The sequence below is a fragment of the Strongylocentrotus purpuratus genome, unplaced genomic scaffold (genome assembly GCF_000002235.5).
Source record: "Strongylocentrotus purpuratus isolate Spur 01 unplaced genomic scaffold, Spur_5.0 spur5_scaffold_5, whole genome shotgun sequence".
Lineage (NCBI taxonomy): Eukaryota > Metazoa > Echinodermata > Echinoidea > Camarodonta > Strongylocentrotidae > Strongylocentrotus > Strongylocentrotus purpuratus.
In genome coordinates this window covers 24,879,820-24,903,417 of record NW_022145611.1, presented here as the reverse complement: position 1 = coordinate 24,903,417, position 23,598 = coordinate 24,879,820, and the positions used below count along the sequence as shown (strand labels likewise).

At 36.7% G+C, this 23,598-nt stretch overlaps 1 protein-coding gene across 4 annotated transcripts in view; it reads right to left on the bottom strand.

The window, feature by feature from the left end:
• The window catches only part of LOC577851 (E3 ubiquitin-protein ligase pellino homolog 1), a 42,440-nt gene extending 19,371 nt beyond the window's left edge, over positions 1-23,069 (bottom strand). For 2 of the 4 annotated variants that reach the window (XM_003727471.3, XM_778056.5), the window contains exons 1-2: positions 22,352-23,069; positions 2,623-2,751 (exon numbers count right to left, since the gene is read on the bottom strand). In XM_003727471.3, coding sequence (XP_003727519.2) covers positions 2,623-2,751; positions 22,352-22,485 — 263 coding nt within the window. In that variant the 5' untranslated portion in view covers positions 22,486-23,069. Of the gene's footprint in view, positions 1-2,622; positions 2,752-3,684; positions 4,170-9,755; positions 11,609-22,351 lie in introns of those variants that run through there. The other 2 variants (XM_011681818.2, XM_011681817.2) reach the window with 2 other exon arrangements.
• Positions 23,070-23,598: the final 529 nt, after the last annotated feature.

Here is a 23,598-nt window from a genome sequence, read left to right as displayed (position 1 = left end):
ATGTTCTTCAAAAGGGAAGGTTCACTATTCAAAACATGAAAGCAAAATACAACATCTGTTCTTTCAGTTTTCATTTTATTTTCAACTATATTAGGGAGCCTTTCTTTAAAATACCTGCATGGGCAGTGGCATAAACCCCTTGGGCCCCCGAGACTGCATACGTGTACATGGCTCTGGGCATCCATACTCATGTACAGTTCCCATGGTTATGCATACAACATGCTAAGAAGCATGACCACTACTCAACCACATCCACTGCCAAGTGCCAATGATAAACATGTGCATCTGTCACCATCTAAACCTACCACAGCATGATGCTATACTCTAGAATTCGCACATAAGGTTGGGGATTTCCCAGAAATATACATGGTATATCAACCTCAAGGTGTCCTAGATGTAGGTATAAACACTTGAGAGTTTATGTGATGAAAATATATAAGGCAAACTACCTCACAAAAAGGTAAGGGTAGCATTGCCATGTTCACATGCTCATGAAAGAAATAAATGTTTAATAAATTTGGCTGTCAAAGAGTGAAAGCAGAGAAAGCAAAAAAGGAAATGTCATATGTTTAATTAGGAGGAAAAAGAACCATGGCTAATTTTTCATTGAGATTAAATAAGAATTCTCCCCATATCAGGATACCATAATTCATAGAAGTAGGTTCACTGTACATGAGTCATTAAAAGGACTTGTCATTCTTGCCATCACTATCATCTTGTTTTTCATCAAACTTTAAAATTATTCTTCAACAAGTATTTGTCACAAATCGAAAAGTACTTTTATCTGACATGAGATTATGATAAATAGATTAGTAAATCTTTAAAAGATCTAAATCAATAGATCCTCATTTTAGTCAAAAAAATACAGCAACAAATTTTGTTATTTTTTATGTTTATGTCAGAAGAGAAAACAGGTTTCAAGATTAAATAGCATGAACACTTCCTGTTCTAGTTTCAATTCCTGTTTTGTAGGTTTCACTTTTGGTCCAAATAATTAATACTTGTATATTGGATACTAATTGGTTTTAACCAATCAGCCTTAACAGAAACCAAACATAAATGAGCCATTTTATTTACCTTTTTGCCTGAAAACTAGCACCCATGAGTGTACAATTCATCAATCTATATGAGCTTTCCTCTTTTAATTAATGATCACAGAGATGCACATTAAGGTTGTTATCAAAATGATGCAAGCAATTTTCTGAGCGGAAATGATGAACACTGAATAAAGCTCCTTTTTATTTTTCTCCTTCTTTCTCCTTTTTTTTTTGGGGGGGGGGTGGAGAAGGGGGTGTGGTTTTAATTTCATGACATTGCATGAAAGATATCCTACATGTAAGTAGGTTTTACATATATCTGTTAATTATGAAACAATGTGATCATAATAAAATGCTTTTTAAAAAACTATCTATGTATTGCTTACTGGTAATACTATTTATCCTAATTATTTGATATCACATCATAATCACATAAACTCTGGTGATATAATGTATTTTGCTGAAATCCTTTCAAATAATAATGTGTGTGACATTCATAAACATTCATTATCCTAACACATTTGGAAAATTATTGTAGTACTTCGAATAAAATGGCTATAAAAACATAGTGTAGGCTATCATAATGATGGTTCAATCTACATGTAAATGTGAAGCACAGCACTCTCAGACAAACTACAATAAATCTAGATCCTGGAAACCATTACAAAAGTGTGAAATAAAATTCCTGTACATGCTCCCACGATTTACATCCCATACCCGTACTGGTACACACACATGAGCATGCTGAGCACATGCACTCAACAATTCAGCAATGGGAAAAATTCAGAATGGTATCCCTCGGTGTCTCACCAATCAAACCGATCCACACATGTTAAGTGTCTTTGACATTTGCCGTTCTCCCGTTACCCCTCGAGTTGCCATTTGCAGGCAAAAACTAATTTACAGCTGCGACGATGCACTGACGAGCACCGTAAAGCGTTTACGGACACCCTCTGAATAATGGATGTAGCAAGCTGGAGTAGAGCGTGAAAAGCGCTATCACTCCAGCTGCCATTTTGAAGGGTATAGGATGTAAATAAGAATGCTGTAGCCCAAAGCAGTAGAATTAATGTCCCCACATTTGTCCCTTGAAAACATAAGGTTCATGTGGTCTTGGAAATGAATGTGGGAAATGCAATATAGCTATTACTTATTTTCAATTGAACTCTTTAAGAATATCTTTCATTTTTCAAGGAATAAAATACTTTTGGTCCTTACATCAACTAGGCCTAACATCAACCCATCTGTTGAAAGCCAGAACATTTAGTCTTATCATTTTACATAGTGTTCATAATGCTGGCTATCAACAACAATATGTAGATGTACATACATCAGGTTTCAACTTTCTTTACCTCCAATTTTCCTTTTCTACCCTCTCCCATTCCCATTATTGACATAATCCCATAATTGCATCAATTCTGTATATAATTTGCAATGGCAATTATGGCATCTATTAGTCATGAACAGTTAATCAAGGTATGTTTATGAACATGTCATAATAAATCATTACTGTCTAATGCAGAGCAGATGATTATTAGTACCAGTAATCTTATGCCAAGACATTAAATAACGAGTTGAAACATACCCAAGTACTACTAGCTGGCCGTATCTTGTGGCTAGGCTCCCTGAAGATCTTTGGCTATCCTCGTCATAGTGACACGTAGCTGATAAGATGTCTCCTTTCAAGTGACCAAGTCCACAATTATCTGAACTTCTGTAGAGGGAGGGAAGAGGAAATAACAAGAAAGTAAAAGTTTAAAGGAAAACCAGAATCTTTATGAACATTATACAGATTGAAATATTAATCTACAGATTCTTGTTGACCTCAGATACATGTACTCATATCAGGTTAACATACATCAACTTCATAGGACATTGATCCTTGGATTATCATTATCAAGAATACCAAACAAGTTACATAGAATGAGTTGGACTTAATTCAATAGATCATACAAATAGAAAGATTGAAAAAAGGAGCATATCATCATCTGTTCAGAGCCGTCAGGTTCAAACAGACCATATGCCTATTCATTTTAATACAGGTATGTTGTTAAAGCAAAGTAATCTCATAGTTATATTCACATGCATATCTTGAAAAATAAACAATTACAAAACTCCTTTTTGTACAAATGAATGTCCATAGAGGCATAGATATGTCTTTAAATTTCTAGTCAGTCTGTGACATGATAAATAGGGGCAGGCCTCATAGAATAATTGATTGATAGGCATGAACAATAATGCCATCAATGCTATTAAGGCTGAGAGGTTAATATCTAAGGCTGATTGTGAAGAGGTCATATAATGGGCAGCACATGGATTTAAGGACACAGAAACATCCTTCTTTATCTCCATTTAGTTGACCCATAATAGTGCAGATTAAAACAATCTTAACATTATGTATTTTACTTTATGTGATTGTAATCAATATTGGAATAATTCCATGCAGCAGACATGTTGTCATATCTCTTGCTTTATAATGACTAAATTATATTCCCATGGTCATTATTTTGTATTACATGTCACAAGTCAACTGAATAACAAGCTACTAATGTTCAGTGTTTTTTAATGTCAAGGTACTCAACAAAATAAAACAATCTCTCTTGAATATCCATATCAAACGCAACAAAATCCATGAAAAACAACCAACCTGGTGTTATTCATATTAGCCATATGAAATCAGTATGCCCTTGCATGTACATTACATGCACTCACTAAACTTGAAAGGTTTTCTAAAGCACCACTATCGACTAAACAGGAAGACCGATTCATGTCCATGCATCCTGTTTTAAATGGTCACTTGGATGACAGGTATACATCCATTGTGCTCTCTCTTGTTCTCCACTTCCTCGAGGAATCAAGAACCTTTACTCATCCACCTGAATCACTCTTTATCTTTCCCGACTCATCCCAATCACAAACTTGTGACTTGAGCTTGGCTGCTGCTATGCATGATGTGCTCACATTAGACACTGCACTTAGGGTCCGCGAGCTAACGAAAGATTATAATTCCTCTCTGATTGAATAATAGCTACACCAGCACAGTCCTGGCAATGCAATTAAGGTTTCAAACGTGTGATGAGCTACAGCTACTCTTTGCATTCCATTGCGTTAATTTAGAGCACTGATGAACTATGTCTACAAAGTGATTATCATTCATCTATGTAACTAGCAGGACCCGCGGAAATCCGCGGGATTCTAGAGGGGGGCGGGGGTGTAAATAGATATATAGAGACTGTCTAAATTAAAACCACCAAGAACTTTATTTGCCATTCAGGCTATTAAAAAAATATACATGTTTAGCGTCCCCGCCCGCTTTTTTTGGGGGGCCGCCTCCTCCTTTTTTTTTTTATTTATTTATTTATTTTTTTTTATTTTTTTTTTTTTTGAAAGAAAAAAAACATGAAAAGCACTGCTAAAATGTATTTCTGATTTTAAAAAAGAAAAAAAAAAATTGTCGGCCGCCATCTTGAAAAATAGGCTGAATGTCAGGGAAAATGTACGGAGCGGCCATTTTGAAAGAAAAAAAAAAGAAAAAAAGGGCCTCCTTCCCATTTTTCGAAAAAACAGGACGCTAAACATGTTTTTTTTTAATTTGGCCTTATATAAAAAAACAAAAACGATCCAACTATACCGGTAGTTATTCTTTAACCCACTGGAACTGCGTAGAGTTCCGTAGTGTGGCGTACCGACTACGCAGAAATTAGGCTGCGTATTAATGGGAAAATAGTCCCTGCATAGGTTATGCGTAGGCTGGCGTACAGGTTTGCTTATGGTTGCTTACTGTGTGGAAAGCTTTTACTGCTTTGTCAATCTGGCGTAGGTAGCGTACTGTTGCGTAGTCATGTAGCGTAGTGTTGCGTAAAAAGGCGTACTTTCTGCGTCAAGTTTCTACGCCGAAAGTACGCGAAAAAAATTAAACATGTTGAATTGTTTTCGTTCATCTTGCGTACCCCTTTCCGTCCCCCAGCATATAGTAACGTAGGCCAGCGTAGTTGGTACGCAACACTACGCAACTCTACGTATTGACCCCACGCCAAATAAAGTATTAAAAATATGCTCATCTGACCCTAATTAAACGCCTAAACCCCCCAAGCTTTCGGGGTTTATGGCCCCTTGAAACCCGTGGACCCCACGCCTACACTCAACTTGCTTCGATCTACCTGATCCCCCTCCCCCCCCCCCCCCCACAACCCGTGGACCCCACGCCTACACTCAACTCGCTTCGATCTACCTGACCCCCCCCCCCCCCACACTTTGAAAAATGTTTTGTGGGGTCTGCATGTAACATGTAAGATGCAGATTTTTTTTGTAACATGTATAAGATGCAAAAAAAAATATTTTGCCCCCCCCCCCCCCCAACCATCTTATGGCACTTCGGCCTGCCCGCTGTTGTGTTCACGTGTAGGCCTACTTCAATGAATGGATAGACATAAATAGTCGCATGGATGGATACATAATATAGCGTATAGTTGTCGAATATTGGCATGTTTGGCCCTTCATAGTCTCTTCGACTCTGAATAGCTAGCTCACTCACTCACTCAGCTCAGTCGAGCAGCCAGCGCAGCTGCACTGCACTACACACTGTATGCGTACGGCAGAGCTCTTGAAACTGAACGATGTTTTTCTCTGATTTTCTTGTGAAAACTTTCCTTTAATAAATGATAATCAAAACTGAGTAAACATGGCCAGAATAATCACAAAATAAGCTTTGATTTCATACCTCCACTCACGAAAACTATATAAAAATCCCGGCAATAATGATGGAAATAGGTCTCTAAGTTTGGACGTGGATATGGGAAGACATCTGTTGCGCTGATTTTAGGCCTAGATATCATGAAATAAGCTAATAAATATCAAATAAAGACTCGACTCGTTTAAATTTTAAATATGAGGTTTACATTTTAATTAAAATAAAAAAAATGGTAAAGATTACAACATCTAAAATATACAAAACAAACACGGGGAAGAAAAAAAAAAACACTTGAGACGGAGGCGGGATCGAACCCGTGCGTGCAAAAAGTGCAAGAGCTGCCGGCGAATCGAACGCAACCGGCGCCTCAGACCGCTCGTCCACTTCCGTTTCATGCTAAAGCATGAAATTCGTGACGCATAAGTGGGACGTGCGGACGCATCGACGACGTCGACGACGACCGGGACGTCGCACCGGGCCGGGACGTGGCCAATTCCGTAGATTGAAACCCCGTCCGTCCGCAGGACCGCCCGGCGGCGCCCGGGGGCGGGCGGGAGGGGAGATTTGGGCGCCGTAAAATGGACCCCGGATACCCCCCTCGACGCCTTAGCGTATTATTATATGGATGGCGCGTTACCTTGCAAGCAGCCTAAGCCAATAAGGAACTCTTGTTTAGTTGGAGTTCTACCTGACACTTCCTGAAACATGATGAATGCTCCATTACCACAAAGAGGATTCATTACTCAAGTAGCTACCAGGTGAAATCTATGGGCTACTATTAACCAACTGATATGAATTCACGAACTTGTTCTATACAATCAAATGACAGACGTTGGTTTTAATGGGCGCCAGGTCGTCTGTGCATTACAGTGTACATCAAGGACAAAGATCACCCAAGCTGTATTTATATTTGTCACTTGTCTTCATAACAAATTGTAATACTGTTGTGGCGAAAACACTATTTGTTACAGTTAAGTAAGTAGGACAGGAAATGATTGCACTGTGTAAATTACGGACAGAATAGACACAATAATGATAATATACACTTCACATCCTGCCTGTTTTATTGAGCAACATGGAGTTCATAAATAACTGAATCTACAGCCTTTTCACACACAGCTAAAATTCTATAAACATGATTGGTATAAACGTGTTTAAACTAATCACCTGAACATACGACATCATTCACACACAGAAATTTCAGTGCAATCGTTAATCGTTTCGTGATTAACTACTGCTCGTAAAATGCACAGTAGTGCCATTGCGCATTGAAGGTCATGTCATATCAATCAAAGCGCATACTCCATCCAGTTTAAACACGTCTGAAACACGTTTAAACACGAATAACCTTTCACACACAAAATGTCAAGCTCTCTAGATACGAACTTCGTATCTGCAGCCTGCTTTTAGGGGCGTATGGATCGCGACTTTGTATCTATCCCAACATTATATAAACGATGTTCACCCTTGGAAAAATTTCTATAAACATGTTTAAAACTGTTGAGTTAAACACGTTTATACTAATCATCTCTAGATACGATGAATTTTAGCTGTGTGTGAAAAGGCTGCTAGTATGACCTGCATGTATCATCAGATGCACAAAATACATACAGGTTCGTGTGTGTAGGTGCTTTTGTTCCTGTTTATTGAACACAAATAACACATTAAGTAACCAAGTGCCAAACTCAGGGTTATAAACTGTGCAAACAGACTTGTATTAACCCCCCCCCCCCCCCCAAATAAACCTAACACAATCGCAGGTATTGTTGATTTGGGCCGATATTACATTCTGTATATTCTCGGTAATCAGGAAATGTGATGATTATATCCCGATTGGAATAATAACTTTACCAGTCGTGTCCTGAAATCCTGGTTACTATGAATGATAATGGTATCACATTGAATATACCATACACGGAAATGGAGGAATTCACATGTGCTTGTTAAATACATGTAGTGTAATTCCATAAATGAATCTCAAAAATATTGATTTACAGAAGCTTGTACAAAACATCAAACTTTAGAGGCCTCTGTGAAACTTCCTTGTAGTGGTAATGGTCTACAACTCTACATACTGTACATGTACTACAGGCAGATGTAATTATAGGTAGGGAAAATCAAGGCCTCTACCGTGCGTGAGAATATGACGAAATAAGCAAAGGAGTGGAGATAGAAAACTCTAAATTCACTCCTCTCTCTCTCTCTCTCTCTCTCTCTCTCTCTCTCTCTCTCTCATGAACTCTCTCAGGCCAAGGACAACCATCAACTGTCAAATAGAAAAGTGTTGAAAGGTCGATTGCATAGTAGACCTACTTACCTTGTATTTTGTTTAGAGGGGGAGAAAGTCGAGCCTAAAGCAATGAATTATTTCCTAGTTTTCTTCTCTCAATTTGATATACATGTAAATGCAGTGCATCTCTTGTTTTTTTCATATATCTTTAAAAGCGTGGACTTTTAGAAGAACTTTTGTAGAGAATAATACACAAATTTTTGTCAGGCTTAACTTGGTCTTAAAAAGAAACATGATTCTGTACTTCTTAATACCTCTTAATACTGTCCATACTAATTGGTACTTCTTAATACTTTAATTCTGTAGCTAAATGTCCAGTTTAGTTTAGTTCTCTTTTGTTTGGTGTAAAAGTAAATTTGCAAGAAACATTGTCCAGTGTAACTTGCAAGACAATTAATAAATATTTAAATTTTCACGATTCACATGTTAAGTTAAACTTAAGTTATACATGTACATGTATTTCTGCTTTTATCCAACATTATCTATTAAGAACATCTTCGTCAATGACCTAGATGAATAGTTTGCTATTCTCATTGTATTGCAACAAATATGCATTTGTCAAAAGATTTGAAATAGTTTGATTTCAACTCCAGTATGCTTGTGGGTATCAAGCGTAACACAAACAATATTTAAGTTCAATGAAATACTGTACATACTCTGTCTATCATTGCATGATAAGTCTGCATGTCATAAGATGGGTGTCAAAGTTGACTTTTAGTAGAAGAATTTGCCCCCAACACCAGTCCAACTTTAATGCCATAAACATGAAAATAAAACATGTGTGGAATGCACTTGAGAATGCCATCACTTAGACGAGATGTATTCAACTGATGAAATATACATCAAGAAATGTACATGTACATAGACCATGCATATACTGTAACTCTTATACTGTAAATGATGGCAAAAAATGAGATACAAATACATGTATGTAATGTAGACTCTTGCCTAGATAATTAGGCATTAGGTAATCTGGTATGAAATTGCACTTGTAGGCTAAACGAGTACAAACTAGAGAGTCTGTTACAACTGATCCATGAGCTTAAAATAGGACTCCCAACAGGATATTAAATTTAGCAAACATTCCTGGGGAAAAAAAAAAAAATGTTCCATCCAGAAAAACAAGGGAAACATAAACTTGTATGTACCATAAGAGAGTTCTGAATACCTAGTTCTGAAGATCATACATGTACAGTACAGTGTACATTTATACAATGAAGTCCTCTCTGTAGAATCTTAGAATTAATTCAATTATGTTCCACAAATTAAAGTCAATCCTGTTTAACCCTGCATCTATGACTGTGCACATGTGCACGTGAAAGGAAATGATCGATAGGTAAAGACCTATATATGGCACACACGCACATGTATGCTTGGATCTTGATGTGAAAGTGGCCAAGTTTATTTTTAAAGTACATTTGTAAATTGGTTAAGGGAAAGGAAAATATTCTATTCTCTAAAATTCTATGCTAAATATGAATATAAAAAGTACATACCTGTACATGTACAGTTGTAGGTATGATTACTTTTCATCACCAAATAAAAGAAATGCATGTAGGACTATACTTCTACTATATTTCCTAAACTTCAACTAGTCTCAATGACAAATTAACTACTGTATAAGGAATTGGAATATATTCAATTCCAACTATTTAATAATAAAGATATTTAATTATCATTTTCACCGGCAAAAGGAAAACATTAGCATGATCATTTATTTTTTCACTTGCTTCAATACCTTCTTGTTGAGCACTGCCCCATATCCAGAATCCTTTACAACTCCAATTATTAACCAAAATCAGAGAGAATATGAAAAAACTTAATCCACATAGTCCAAGTAGGTGAGCTTTGGCAAAGGCAGGAGATCCTCCATCTGTCTATGACATAGAAACTCTACAAATAATAAACACATAATATCCAGCTGTATTTGTTCTACACACTTGCAAGTCACGCAACCATAAATGAAGTGTTCCTTTTGGAGAAAACATCCTTTATCTTCCTCGGCTATGCACTGGGCTGTACTTGTTCCACTCAACCTGTCCATGAATATACATAGACAATTTGGCACCCGATTCACTCAAATTAATTGATTCCTCTCACTCTGTAGAAGTGTTTTTCAACTCCTGTAAACTAAAAAAAACCTTAGCAACACTACGTATGTAAATGGATTGCATCCAAGCAAATCAGCTGTTATAGTAACAAGACATGAGGAAAGTCAAACTTCAGGTCCTGGATGCACATGAAATCCTATTTATCCAATGTTGAAAGTCGATGGTCGGTTGTTGCACTGCATTCATTTGCTTAACATGGATCAAACTGTCTGAGAGAGATGAACCGGTAAACAGCACGTGTGTTTGAGACACAGCAAAAGTACTTGCGACAAATTAGGACTGTCACACTTGGTTACAAAGGGGGAAAAGGCCTGCCTGATGCACGACTGGGACTCTGCAATTGTCCTGATTAGTAATAAGAGCCGGGATTAGAGAAGGGGGCCCCCAAAAACATGAAGCCTCATCGTGTTAGCCTTTGTGGTGGATAATAAATGGGAGGGGCTAGTTTACAAACAAACAAATATATCAAAAACAATAACAAACACAAAATGTGTTAAAACAATGTTTTGCCCTCTTGTGCCAAAATCATGCTGGGTGGAGAGAGAGGAGTCAGGAAATGAAAGGGATTAGTGATAGACTTGGTATCATATGTGACATCTGATCTTACATGGACAGTGTTGATTTCATAGCCTTATCCTTGCACTCTGTCATAAGAACAAACTTGGATGTTTGCCTTCCAATTCAATGACGACTGAATTAAAGATATAATTTGATGTACGTCACTATTCTTTCTCTTGTCAATGGTACTACTTCAAGTTCTATGACAACCTATTTAGAGCAAGAAGACAGCTTTGGTCAACTTTGTCAAATTCTATTTTGGGGAAAAACATGAACAATGGAAAGTACTAAATATATTCCATATGTACTCATCTACTCTCCAGGTCTGGAAAGACATATTTTGCTGAGATACACCCATGTAGATAAATATATTTTGTAGTTCTTATTGTATGGTAAATTTCAAGACATACAGCTTTGTTTTTGTTGACTCCTTAAAAAGTATTACATGTTCATTATGAATGGAAACATGTAATTTTCCTATTTGAACTATGGTAATACAGAAATTTAGAATATACTTTATAATCTCATGTCATTACAAAATAGCCATCAATATCATACTACATGTACATGTATAACACTGCACATGGATGAGGTTCATGAGGCTATTGCACTCTTTTGCCAATTTCATAATGCTTCATTACGACAGAGACTGCTACACTCGATATCAACTGTTTTCTTTGGAGACAGTAATAATCTTTTCTCTAGCCATTCATTTTCATTTCAAGTAATATAAGCCAGACAACAGAGTTATAAGCTGGGAGACTATAATAATATTCATTAAAGTGTCATTTAGCCAGTTTAAGGACTAACAGAGGACTTCTACTCGTATTGTAGCCCTCCAGTTCTCATGCCACAAGATATTATTTTAAGTTGTTTCCCCTCTACTCTGTCCCCTCTCAACCTCACGTTTTCCAGCCTCAGAAAATAAAGGACTTTTTTTGTTAATTTCCAAGTTTACCAACTGCTGTCAAAGTTCAGCATGATAATCTGCTTTGAAAGGAAAAATAAACCTTAAGAAGTTTTAGCTCACTGCACAGTCCTAAACCAGATTTGTCACGATACACACCACTTTAATCCCAACGTTCAGCAACACAATATTGTGGCAGATTATGCAGTAATTATTGAGTTGGATGGAGTTACATGTACAATGCATGGTTAATCCTATCAAGACCTTAAACAGAAGTTAACAAACTGTTGAAAGATTAGTGTCCTGGGGGAACCACAAAATGGATGAAATCCTTCAATGAAATCAATGCTTGCAAATATTAACATTTATAAGAAAGAAAAAAATACATTATTACTGTACATGTCAATGGAAATTATAATAATAACTTATTTTTTGAAATTTCAGATACGTTTGTAATTAAATTTTTTACAGACTTTAAAGACAAGTTCTCATAAAGGAGCTATACTTGTCACTGAAAAGGCTATCTTTAATTTTTTTTTTTAAACAAAGGGATTTAATGATTAAACAATACTCTACAGTCTACAGATGTAACTCGGAAATCCACTAGCGTTCTTCCGAGAAGACACAAATCTTATAACCATATGCACATGTTAATGCTAACTGATAGACAAACTTTCATGATACATGTATGGTCTTCAACAGGTTCCTTGAACCTGTAATAGATGTACTTCAAGCTAAGCCATCACAAACACACCAAAATCTGAGAAACAGGTTCACTTTCAGGTCTCTGACCGAATATTGGCCTGAAGTTTATGTATTCTTGCATTGGTTGAGTACAGGTAAGTGTGCAGCAAATGTAATGTGTACTATAATATTTCAAAGATTTACATGTACAGGGTGTATATAAAAAATGTGTACTACAGGTGTACATGTATAATTAACTACAGTAAGTAAATGTACATGTTTATATGGACATGTATGTACATGTACATGTAAACAATGTCTACATTGTTGATTCTGGGTGTTTTTTTAATTTTACATGTACAACTACATGTGATTTAAAGTAAATTCATAAATATGTGTATCCAAACAGCACAGACAATGACCTACATTATGTGCCTTAGATATTGATCTTTGTGATGACAAACAAACCATTGTCTTTTTTCAAAGCTGTAGACATTCATTAACATGTTTTGCATGACAGTTATATTTCATGGTCTTTTCCATGTATTAATTAGAACCTTTATTGTGAAGAAAAAAGCTCATCTTTCCCTCATACATGTCAGTGGAAGTGAGATGGACAAGTACGTGTATGTTCATGTACATCGGTATTCATAATGTACCAGCATCAATCTTCTACATATTAGTACATGTGGAGGTCAACCTTGAACCTTGATTATACATGTACAAACATCCTATACAAAGTAAATTTATGCAGACCTATACAATATACCGGTATGTATGAAACTAAAGCAAACAATATATATTTTCAAGATTTAGAATTCAGATCATCAAGCTGGCGTTTTGGGCCTTCAAATTTTCAGTTCATCATCCCCGTTCCCGCTTTACGCTATTCAGGTCTCATTGTGCAGTTTCACCAGGCTTTTGTCATTATATTGATTTTCTGTCATGACAAATGATATTGTTGAGGACCTGAACTAAAGGCTACCAGTATTACTATTTGTGTGTAGATTACCACATGATAGGTCAACCTTTCGTAGTAAATTGATTCCAATTACGGGTTTGCCAAGGCGCCCAGTATGCCATCTGATTGAGTTGATTGGTTTTCAAGCAATCACACACTTTGGTATCACTGGAACAATGCAGATAAATAATGCACCCAAGATGTTTGATCCAAAACAAATTACTTCAATAATAGAACTAGATCATTTTGTGTTGACCACCTAGCTTGTTTTCTATGTATGCCTACAAGCATCATTTTTCCTAGAATTTTCACCCCAAAAATTGTGTGTACATGTGCATGCTATCTGTCCATACTCCATGAAGTGAGAAATATAATGTAGAACGAAGATACATTACAAGTCAAAATATGAATCATGCAACAGTACTAGAACTCTGAAAATGTCACTCAGCTTACAAGCACCATAAGTATGGTTTGAGATAAATTACAAGAATGCAATACAGAGTTATGCTATTACATGTACATGTACATGACATTAACTCTTCTGCTACATGTACACTATAGGCCTACACCCAAAAATTGCAATATGAAAATCAGATTGAAGATCATCAAAGATTGTTAAAAATATGTTGTTGACATGAGATGATTCATAACATGTTTGCACATTTTCAATTCCATTATATTATAATCTACGCTTTATATCTAACAGTACCAGGCATAGCTTCAGATGCATACCACAGTCCATACATGTACATGAACGCTGTAGAATGCACATGTACATTGTAGAATGCCTAATCTATGGACAGGATGACGAGGAGAGCGATGGGAGAAAGCAGGTGTTCAAAGCTGAGTTACAAAAGAAGATAAAGGAAGAGGGAAGAGTTTTCTAGGCTTCATATTAAAAGAAATAGAGACACACTGAGCTCGAGTTGCTAGGCAACAGTGGCTTTGTATCATCTTCAATCGCGTCTGATTGATTGAGTTATTGTTTCAGTTTGAAAATCCATGGGTTTCCTCGCTATATTAACATTTACATCATAATAATGAGCTCTTAATACCAGAAAAAATACTAATGTTTCAACTAAAATTTATTTCAGCTATTTTTGTTGTTGATGTTATTAAAAAATACAAATTATCTGTCCATTTGGAGCTGGAAGGGCATTTACACATTTTGCCTACAAACAGTTGATAACAAAGAAGAATTAGCATATCCCACCAATGATGTTATCATCACGCATTGCATGAATACAATCATTGATTATCAGTCACCATAAACTTCCACATACCAGTACTTGTAATTCCTTCCCCATCTGTCAGATTACAGGTCTACATGTACTTGCATGATAAATGAGGCTATATCATTGCCCCAATCCATCAAGACCAAGGACTAGATTGGGATGCCTGGGACTAAATTAGAGGTGATTTCTTCCTTTCTCATCCTCCAAATTATGGATGGTGAGAAAGACGAGGTGAAGGTCCTACTAGCGAGCGAGCGTCCCGATACATCAGATGAAGGGTAGGACATTGGCCATGCCAGCCAGCTGTGGCCTTCATGTCTTGTCACTCAAAACATTGCATCCTATCAAAGATTCATGTCCCCTTGACTCACACAATATGCTGCACATTTGCAGCCCTAAGATATTGTAGCATACATGTAGATTTTCTTTTATAATTAATAGTCATCATCTCATAACAATGAATTACATTGTTAATGACTTCACGTCTCGTTCTTACCCACACCTTGATAATCTTCATTTTATTCTTGATCTTGTTGTTTACTTCATGTCTTCCTAGTCTTGCATTATTTTATGTTCCTAAAACTTCCTTTATAGCCTACATTACCAGAAATAAAACAGGGTCCCTCACTATGATAGGAATCATCGATTATTTCATATTCTATTAAGAAGAATTTTCTCAAAGTGCCAGTAACTAGATCAACATCACATATTTTTAATTGCAGGCCTGCATACCGGTACTCAAGATCCTTTTAGCGTTCTCTTTTTTTCTTCTTTTGTTTTCTTAAATTTCAAGCTATTTTGGGGGCATCAAACTTGTTTTGCAATATCCTATTCATTCTTTTAAGAACACTACAAGAGTGCACTAGAATGGCAGAGAACAGAGGTGTGTGGAAAATGTGGCAATCAATCTCTGAGCTGGGAAAAGATTTATTTATAATGCAGATTCATTCATTTGTCAATCGTAATAGTCAGCCTATGCCCTATGCCCTCACTGTCATTTTAATCCTGTGAAATTGTCATCACAACTAAACTCAAACTACTTCCACGCTTAATACTAATAGAAACTAACACAAAAACAAACAGGCCTGAAAACAAACAAAATAAAATAAAGGTTTATGCAAATTGCAAACTGCCCCAATTACATGAACATGCCTTCTATTGAGGGTAGTTGATTAACAACCTTGTCTAGTAGGACAGTATTTACACAGACAAGGTCTCCTCATGAAATATTCATGAATGGCTGAATGCCTTCCTTTCATACTTGACAAGACCAAGAGCTTCAAAGGAGCAAGAAGCAGAGGGGAAAAAAGACAACAAAGACCTCACAATCTCAGGGGAGCCCTTACAGTAAATTGACAAGTTGGTTTCACTGACAGAAAGTTTCAACCACAAATGAGATTTCATATCTCTGGGTTATCATAACCAAACTTGCCTGTGGTCTTCCACATGTAATCAGTTCACACACTGGACATACACAATGACGATGGGGAATCGCAGCACGTGATCTACGGAATATGAACGCAGCCATGTGAATATGGACAGTGAAAATGACACTGAATAAATGTATGCTTGCAAAGAAGGGAATCAACTACTAATCTAAGGAATATGAAAGCAGCCATCTGAATAGAGTGAATGTGTCACTGAATACATTTATGCATTGTGTGCATATTTTTATTATTTTGTAACAACCACATGTCTTATCTTGAATATTTGGGAGATCCATTATGTGTCACTCTATTTCATTTCATTACATGAATGAAGGCAAGACTGAAACCAAATCTAGTAAAAGTGATGAGTCTGCAAAATGTTAGCACACAAGAAATCTTTGTGACTTCTCAATAATAAAAAAAAGTTCACCACCTTTTACAAGTGATACATATGCATATACTGTTCAATTGTACCTGCATCTTCTGTCTAATCTCTAAAGTTATCATTCCTTTTCAATTATTTGTTTGACTATCCAAACTCCTAGAAAAGAAAATCAGATATTTTCTAAACAGCAATGCTAATTCAAGTCATGATCAATGATCACTGTGCTACATTAAATAAACTTGAATTTTGTGAGAACAAATGATACAAACAATATGTAAGGATGTCTACTTCAAAATTCCTAAACCCATTTTAAATTTCAATAAGATTAAGAACATTATATTAGGGGGTATTTACAAAAAGAATCCTGTAAATTGTTTGTTTTAAACATGCTCTGTTGTACTTCGAGAGTCTATTCATCTATACATGTAGCAATGCTTTCACAATGAGGCCAATAACACAAACAAAACAAAGGGAATTCCTAATACATCCTAATCAATATTGGTCAACTGCATGCAGTAATTTCATGGTGCCCTGACAATGGACATATTGCGTGCATTCTGTGCATTCAACATCTAATTAAAATTAAGTATTCCCGATCCAACTGTTCATGTCACTCATCTGTGTATGTACATGTACATGGCTATATACAGTGTAGCCTAGGTATTCATCATACCGGGTAATCCTTTCCTGGTTAAACAGATGTTGCCTCCTATTTGAATATGATTAAAACAGTACAGCATACACATGAAAGCTTATTTTATAATCTGTACATGTTGTAGCAAATACATTGCATATTGATCAACAGCCATTTAATATGTTATGGTGAGATATTGGTTGAACTTTAAGTAACATAACAATGGTATAGGGCTACGATTTATTTATCAATTCCATTTGAGAACAAAACTACCGCTTTATTTGAGTAATGACCACTGCTCTGTATTTCTTTTTGCATGCCCCATTTTCAATTTGTTCCAGTGTGTACATGTACATGTACAAGTATTCTCAAAACACCATGTTTTAATTATGTACAAGAGATGTACATGTACAGCTTGACCCTTACTTCAACCCAGACCTCACCACAAGTCCGCACGACTATCCTTCAATTCAAATCAGAGTTCTCTTCACTGTACACATTACACATCACTGCAGCCTCACAAAGATCATAAATTTACATTTAATTTAAAAACGAAGAAGTTACAATGGGTGAATCACGCTGGGATTTGATAGGCCATCTTGCCTCCCTCCATCCCCCATTGAGTAGAACTGAGGGGTAAATTGATGCATAATGACACCATTCGATTGTGATACAAGGCTAGAGGGGATAGACATCCAGTGTTGGAGCCATGCAGTATGAGTCAACAGCTACAGCTAGCATACAACAGGTCTTTTCTCTTCCTTCTCTCTCTTTTAAAGGGATGAGTCATGATATCACAGACACTTAATGAATATGCAATCAAGTCTGTAAAGACCTGTTTAAACCTGTACGATTGTACAGTCTACAATGTACTGTACATGTATACCAAGCAGTGTTTGTATGTCAGCAGATTTTCTCCTTGATATATTTTTTCTCAGATTTCTATGACCAAAATTATAACAATGCAGCATTGCAGAGTATCAGCATCTTGAAATACAAGAAGTACATGTACAGTGTAGTTCATTTTAATATATTTCATCTTCATTCATGCAAAATCATTTGCATTTACTGTGTAGTACCAGGTATAAATCTATTCCTTCTAGAAGGTATTTGACATGGTACATGTATAAAGTAGTATTTCATTCAGCTAAATATGCCAATAGAATCCCTTCATGACAGAAACATGTGAGCCTGAATGTTTACAAGTAGATGTACAAGCCTACCTATACATCCCTGTATAGTGTTCAAGTATATTTATTGATATTCCACTTTCAATGTGTGTGTTGTTTTGAACTCACAACTGTACATCTTTTTCAACGCATGTCAAACAAGGAATGCTCCCCCTTTCATTACTGTATTTGCCGGCGATAAGGCCGCACCGGCGCATAGGCGGCACCCCGATTTTGACATTTAAAAAAAACAAAAAAATTTGTCGAAGACAGGATTTGATCTCTTGCGTTCAAATGTTGATGCGACTAAAATCACTCCCTTAGACCGCTCGGCCATCCCGCACTGATGCTATTACCTGCAGTTTTCTCGGATCTATACATTGCGCCATAACTCTTGTGTATTGAAATGGATTCAAAATAGCGACTGATTAGCGTGCTGGATGCTTCGCGGCAGCTCCGTTAAGCGGGCCCTTCTTTTACTTTTGCAATGCATTGGCACGAACTTAGATCAAGATCTATCGGCAGATGTTGTTTTTGGAAGTTTATTTTTGTCTTCATGTCAACAATGCAAGATAAAATTTTCGGTAAGATGTGTGGAAATGTCCTGTACCATAGTGGTATAGTTATTGTACCGTTTGTAGTCCTACATGTATATGTGCAAATTCGTGCTGGTTTTGATTTAATTTTTTTTTTTTTTAACTCTTTCGCCGCATAGGCCGCACCCCGACTTTTTGATATTTTCTCTTCTAAAAATACTACGGCCTTTACGCAGGCAAATATGGTAATCAAACTCATAACGGTATTCAAAAGTATATGGATGTAGAAAATTATTCTAAAATCTAAATGTAAATCTTCAATAATCGTTAGGTTTCCATACATTATATACAACAGGATTGAAAAAAATGAGAATTATAATTTATCATACATGTATCTAAAACTTCTTCCCTAATCATATGTACTGCGTCTTCGATAAAAATGTCTTGACACTTATGATCAAACTCCAAAAGTAAGTACGCTTCATTATAGACTGTAAAAGAGTTCATAAAAACAGATGTACAGTTATATCTTAAAAATATTTCTATGGTCACTCGTGACCAATCTAACCCCTAGTACCTCACTGCAATATAGAGGTCAACTGAGGTCATGTATTCGAAAGTGATTCTTGAGTGCATGTAGGTTTATGGATTAGATGAAAACCAGACCTAAGGCAATAACTGCATTACCACTTTGGCATTCTGCAATCTGCATGTACCAGGCTACACAGAGCTCCTTTGCTTGGCTGTAAGGCATACTTGTGAAAATCTCCATGGTAAAATGTACATGTGCCAAAAGCAGAGACAGTGTACATGTACATGTACATTGTACATGTACATGTACTTTTGTATGCCAACAAGTAATCCTTCATATACACCGTACATAAAATGATAATGTACCTGTATACAACCAAAAACTTTTCCATGCATAATTTTATGAATCATGGCTGGACACTATATTCACATAATTTCACTTTCAATAATACATGTAGATCACAAACAACATGGACACACTTCATATTGCTAGGGTATCAGAAAGGTATACACAATGACTATGCAGATCACAAATGCAGACAACAGACAAGTCATCACCTGCATCATTATGCATGTATATTGTGTATGTTGTACATTTCAGCCAACTAGTATGTCAATAAGCATGGTTCATAGTTCAGTGAGTACCTGGTACATGTACCTACATGTAGTGTACATGTACAGATGATTGACATTTCACAAACTACCAAACATGTCCATGATTGTGTACATGTACATGCACATGTCAGGTAGGAGATACATGTACACCAGCATGTCCTGGTATGCAACTTCACAAATATTTTTTTTTTATCTCAATGGACTTTTTTTTTTTCGATTTAAAGCCCCACCTCCCCCTACCCTCCCTCCCTCCCCATCCCTCCCCTCCCTCCCCCTTGCTTTAAAAAAAAAAAAAAAAAGTTGTCCTAATGGAAGAAAATGTACACAATATTTAAGAAAGTAAAATACACTGGCTAAGTGATTGCATGGCTAGGCTCAGTAAACAGTACAGTATGTTGAGCCACTGCAGATGGAAACTGACACATACATATCCAAGACAGAATGTACAGGTAAATAATATTTGCACAGTTGCACATTCTTCAAGTTTTGTACCATTCTTTTCAATATGTTTCATCATTTTCCAGAACTTGTCTTTAAGCTTAACCATACATGTACGTATCAACTATCAGAACAATTTGCAGTTTTGTCAGAATCAACTTAAGCTAACATACTGGAATACTGACAAAAACACCTTTTCTTCTGTATGCTCTAATTTCCATTTTGCCCCTGAACCCCAGGTTACATTAGCTTTGTTGATGGTCTGCACCCCCTCTCACAATAAAAGAACTGATGGATCTAGGTCAGACTCAATTATCCATTTTACGCATTCCTGTTGACACACTGGTGACTGGAGTTTGAGCAAATATCTGGAGTAAACAAGGAAAGGGAGTCAAGAAATGTTGAGTCACTCTGATACAGGATGGACGAAGTGCCCTCTAGCTAGCAAATATCAATAGGAAGTTGGAACTTGGATGGTCTGGTCATTCTTTCACTGCACAGAGGCACGTACATGTTCATGCATATAGTCATAGATGCCTACATACAGTATACATTAACAGTATGAATCCCATTGATGATCAAAACAAATTGTAAAATTTTATAGCCAGACCAGGCTATACAATTTTTTTTTAAATTTTTGATCAGTCACTAAAGCCTTGAAAGCTGTTATTTTTTGGATGAAAAGTTAGGGTTATCTGTCCAGCCAGACATGAGTCCCCAATTATTCTTTCATATGGAAATTATTGATGTGGAGAGAAAGTCAGAAACATATATGTGAGATGGATTTGGGTCTTTCTCCCTTTTTTCTTCTTACCAATGGAACAGTGATATTACCTCTCGAAAATTCTATCAAATAGTCTTTAAAATATGTCTTCATTGTAAATTAAAAGCTTAATGCAAAAATGCACAAAAGTAATTTGCAATCAATTCAGCTCTCCTGGCAAATTCAGCTTCAATTTTCCACTACTGTAGGTCTGAAATAACCCAAATGCAAAGTTGGTCCGAACCAAATATTATAACAGTCGGGTTCCTGTAAGCTCACCCACTGTGTCTTGGAGTATGGTTCCTGCAAGCCCCCCTCCCCCCTCCCTCTCCCTTGTGTCCTGAAGTTTGGGTTAACTTTATTTAAGAGTAATTCATAGCATGGCACACGCTATGGATATATGGAATAGTGCATTAAACTCCTGTTAGCTTCAGTCAGGATGACCACAACCGCAATAACGTAACCATATTGAATGTTGGATTGTTGTCGTCCTAAATATTCCATGAAGAAAATTACACTGGAGATGTAGAGTAAGTGGGGCTGCTATAGCCAATTTGAAGGCGGCAATAGAGTTTTGAGTTTTGAGTTGATGGACATATCGTAGGTTATTCCAGTTCCTTGTAGGCTTGTTCTTGGAAGTAAAAATGATTAATCAATAACTTTAATCACCAATCCCTAGTTACACTCCTTGCTAAAAAATCTAATTTTTGTGGATCGATTGCCTTTAAGTAGAGTGTCTGATCCCATACATGTATTTCTAAAGGGGTGTCATTTCGGATTTCTCAAAATATCTTGGTCAAAACACTGATTTAAATGTTGTTTCCATGGTAACTCAGAGATTTCCCACTTTTGAGAATCGATCCCCCAACTTGGATAATTAGTTCAAGTCGTAAGGAATATGTAATGTTGATGTGCTTATTTTTTCGCTAGCCCCAAGGGATCAGTTGATTTCTTCAATTATCCAACCATAATGGTGAAAAACAATCCAAAAGGGAAAATTGAAAAATCGTTAAGACACCCTAGTCCCTATACCTACTTTAAGTTTAAATTAGATATCTTGATGTTTTAATTTCAATCAACTTTTATTCAAAATTGTTACCCACTGGGTAATAGCCCAAGGTAAGACTCAATCCTTGCTGCAACTTACAGACTTAGTAGTTTAGTACAAAAACAATCACATCTTTCAAACAATCTAGTGCTAATTGTCTTGCCCCCATCTCCTCATCATCAGTCACCACAATCATTTGTCAGTCATCGAATCACAATCATTTTTCATTCATTTGCACAAGACTAATTAATTTATTGAACTTCGTTACTGCATCAGCAACAACCACCAAACCCATGACAATTGACAGTCAACAAGACAACAGTAACACTTACAATAAATTGTCATGCCCTGCGTTCTTTTTCTGCTGATGTCCTACAGCTGGAGTCATAGCCAGATCACGTCGAAGCTCCACCGCTGCTCCTCCGGCTCCCGGATCCATCCTTGAACTCCCTGCTGCCTGCAGCATGTCTCCGACTGAGCTGAGGCGACCTTGGTTGTTCAGCGGTCGCAGCTCAGAACGAAAATCTCTCACTTATCCCAGTAACGTTCACAATTTATGATGACCCAAATTTTACAAAAATACGATCAAATTTGAAATTTAAGTGCAATATTAACAATAAGCAAGTCGTAGTGTCACAAAGGTGCGTAAAGATGTTAATCTGACAAAATACATCGCTTGGAAATTCTGCAACGAAAATAATGTCCGACTCAGAGCGGAGTCAGCGAGACAGTCAAGCAGCTACACACCGGTTCGGTACCGCACGAAAGATGCAGTGGGGTGGTCTCTCAGCTCTGCAGAATCAGATTCTCGCACGGAGCTGAGTCAAGCAGGAACGACGAGATTTACATGCTTGTTTTAGTTGTTTACATCGTTTTTTGTGACTTTCGCTCTTTTCAATACACGAGATACAGATGTACCTTAAATCACACCTGCTGATGTACAATTAGAAGAACTAAATAAAACAGATCTCAACAGAAATAGATCTAGACGTTTAGCATTCCTTTTGTTACTGTCTGTCGGCCATCAACGACGATTCCCAGACTTTTAATTTTCTGCATATTATCGGGAAATGTATAGCGCCCTCTAAAAGACTCACGAAAAATTGATCATTCCCGATAAATTATAAAAAATAAGGCATATAACTCGAATAAACTTGAAAACGAATGTTTACGTATCAAACATTATATGATAATTTGCATCTGGTAAATCTTGAGTTTGTATAATTCTTCCATTCATTTGATTTTCAAGTTTTTGTCGCATGTTGAAAGACTAAAACAATCGTGTCTTAGAGATTGTGCCTATAATTACCTAATCTTATACCAGCAGCTAATTGACCATGCCCTTTTTCTTTATCTTCTTCTTCATCTTCCTCTTCTTTTTCTTCTTCTTCTTCTTCTTCTCCTTCGATCTCCTTCTCCTTCTCATTCTCCTTCTCCTTCTCCTTCTCCTTCTTCTCCTTTTCTCCTTCTTCTCCTTCTTCTTCTACTTCTTCTGCTTCTCCCCTTCTACTTGTCCTTTTTCTTCTTCTTCTTCTTCCTTTTCTTTTCCTTCGACCCCCTTCTCCTTCTTCTTCTTCTT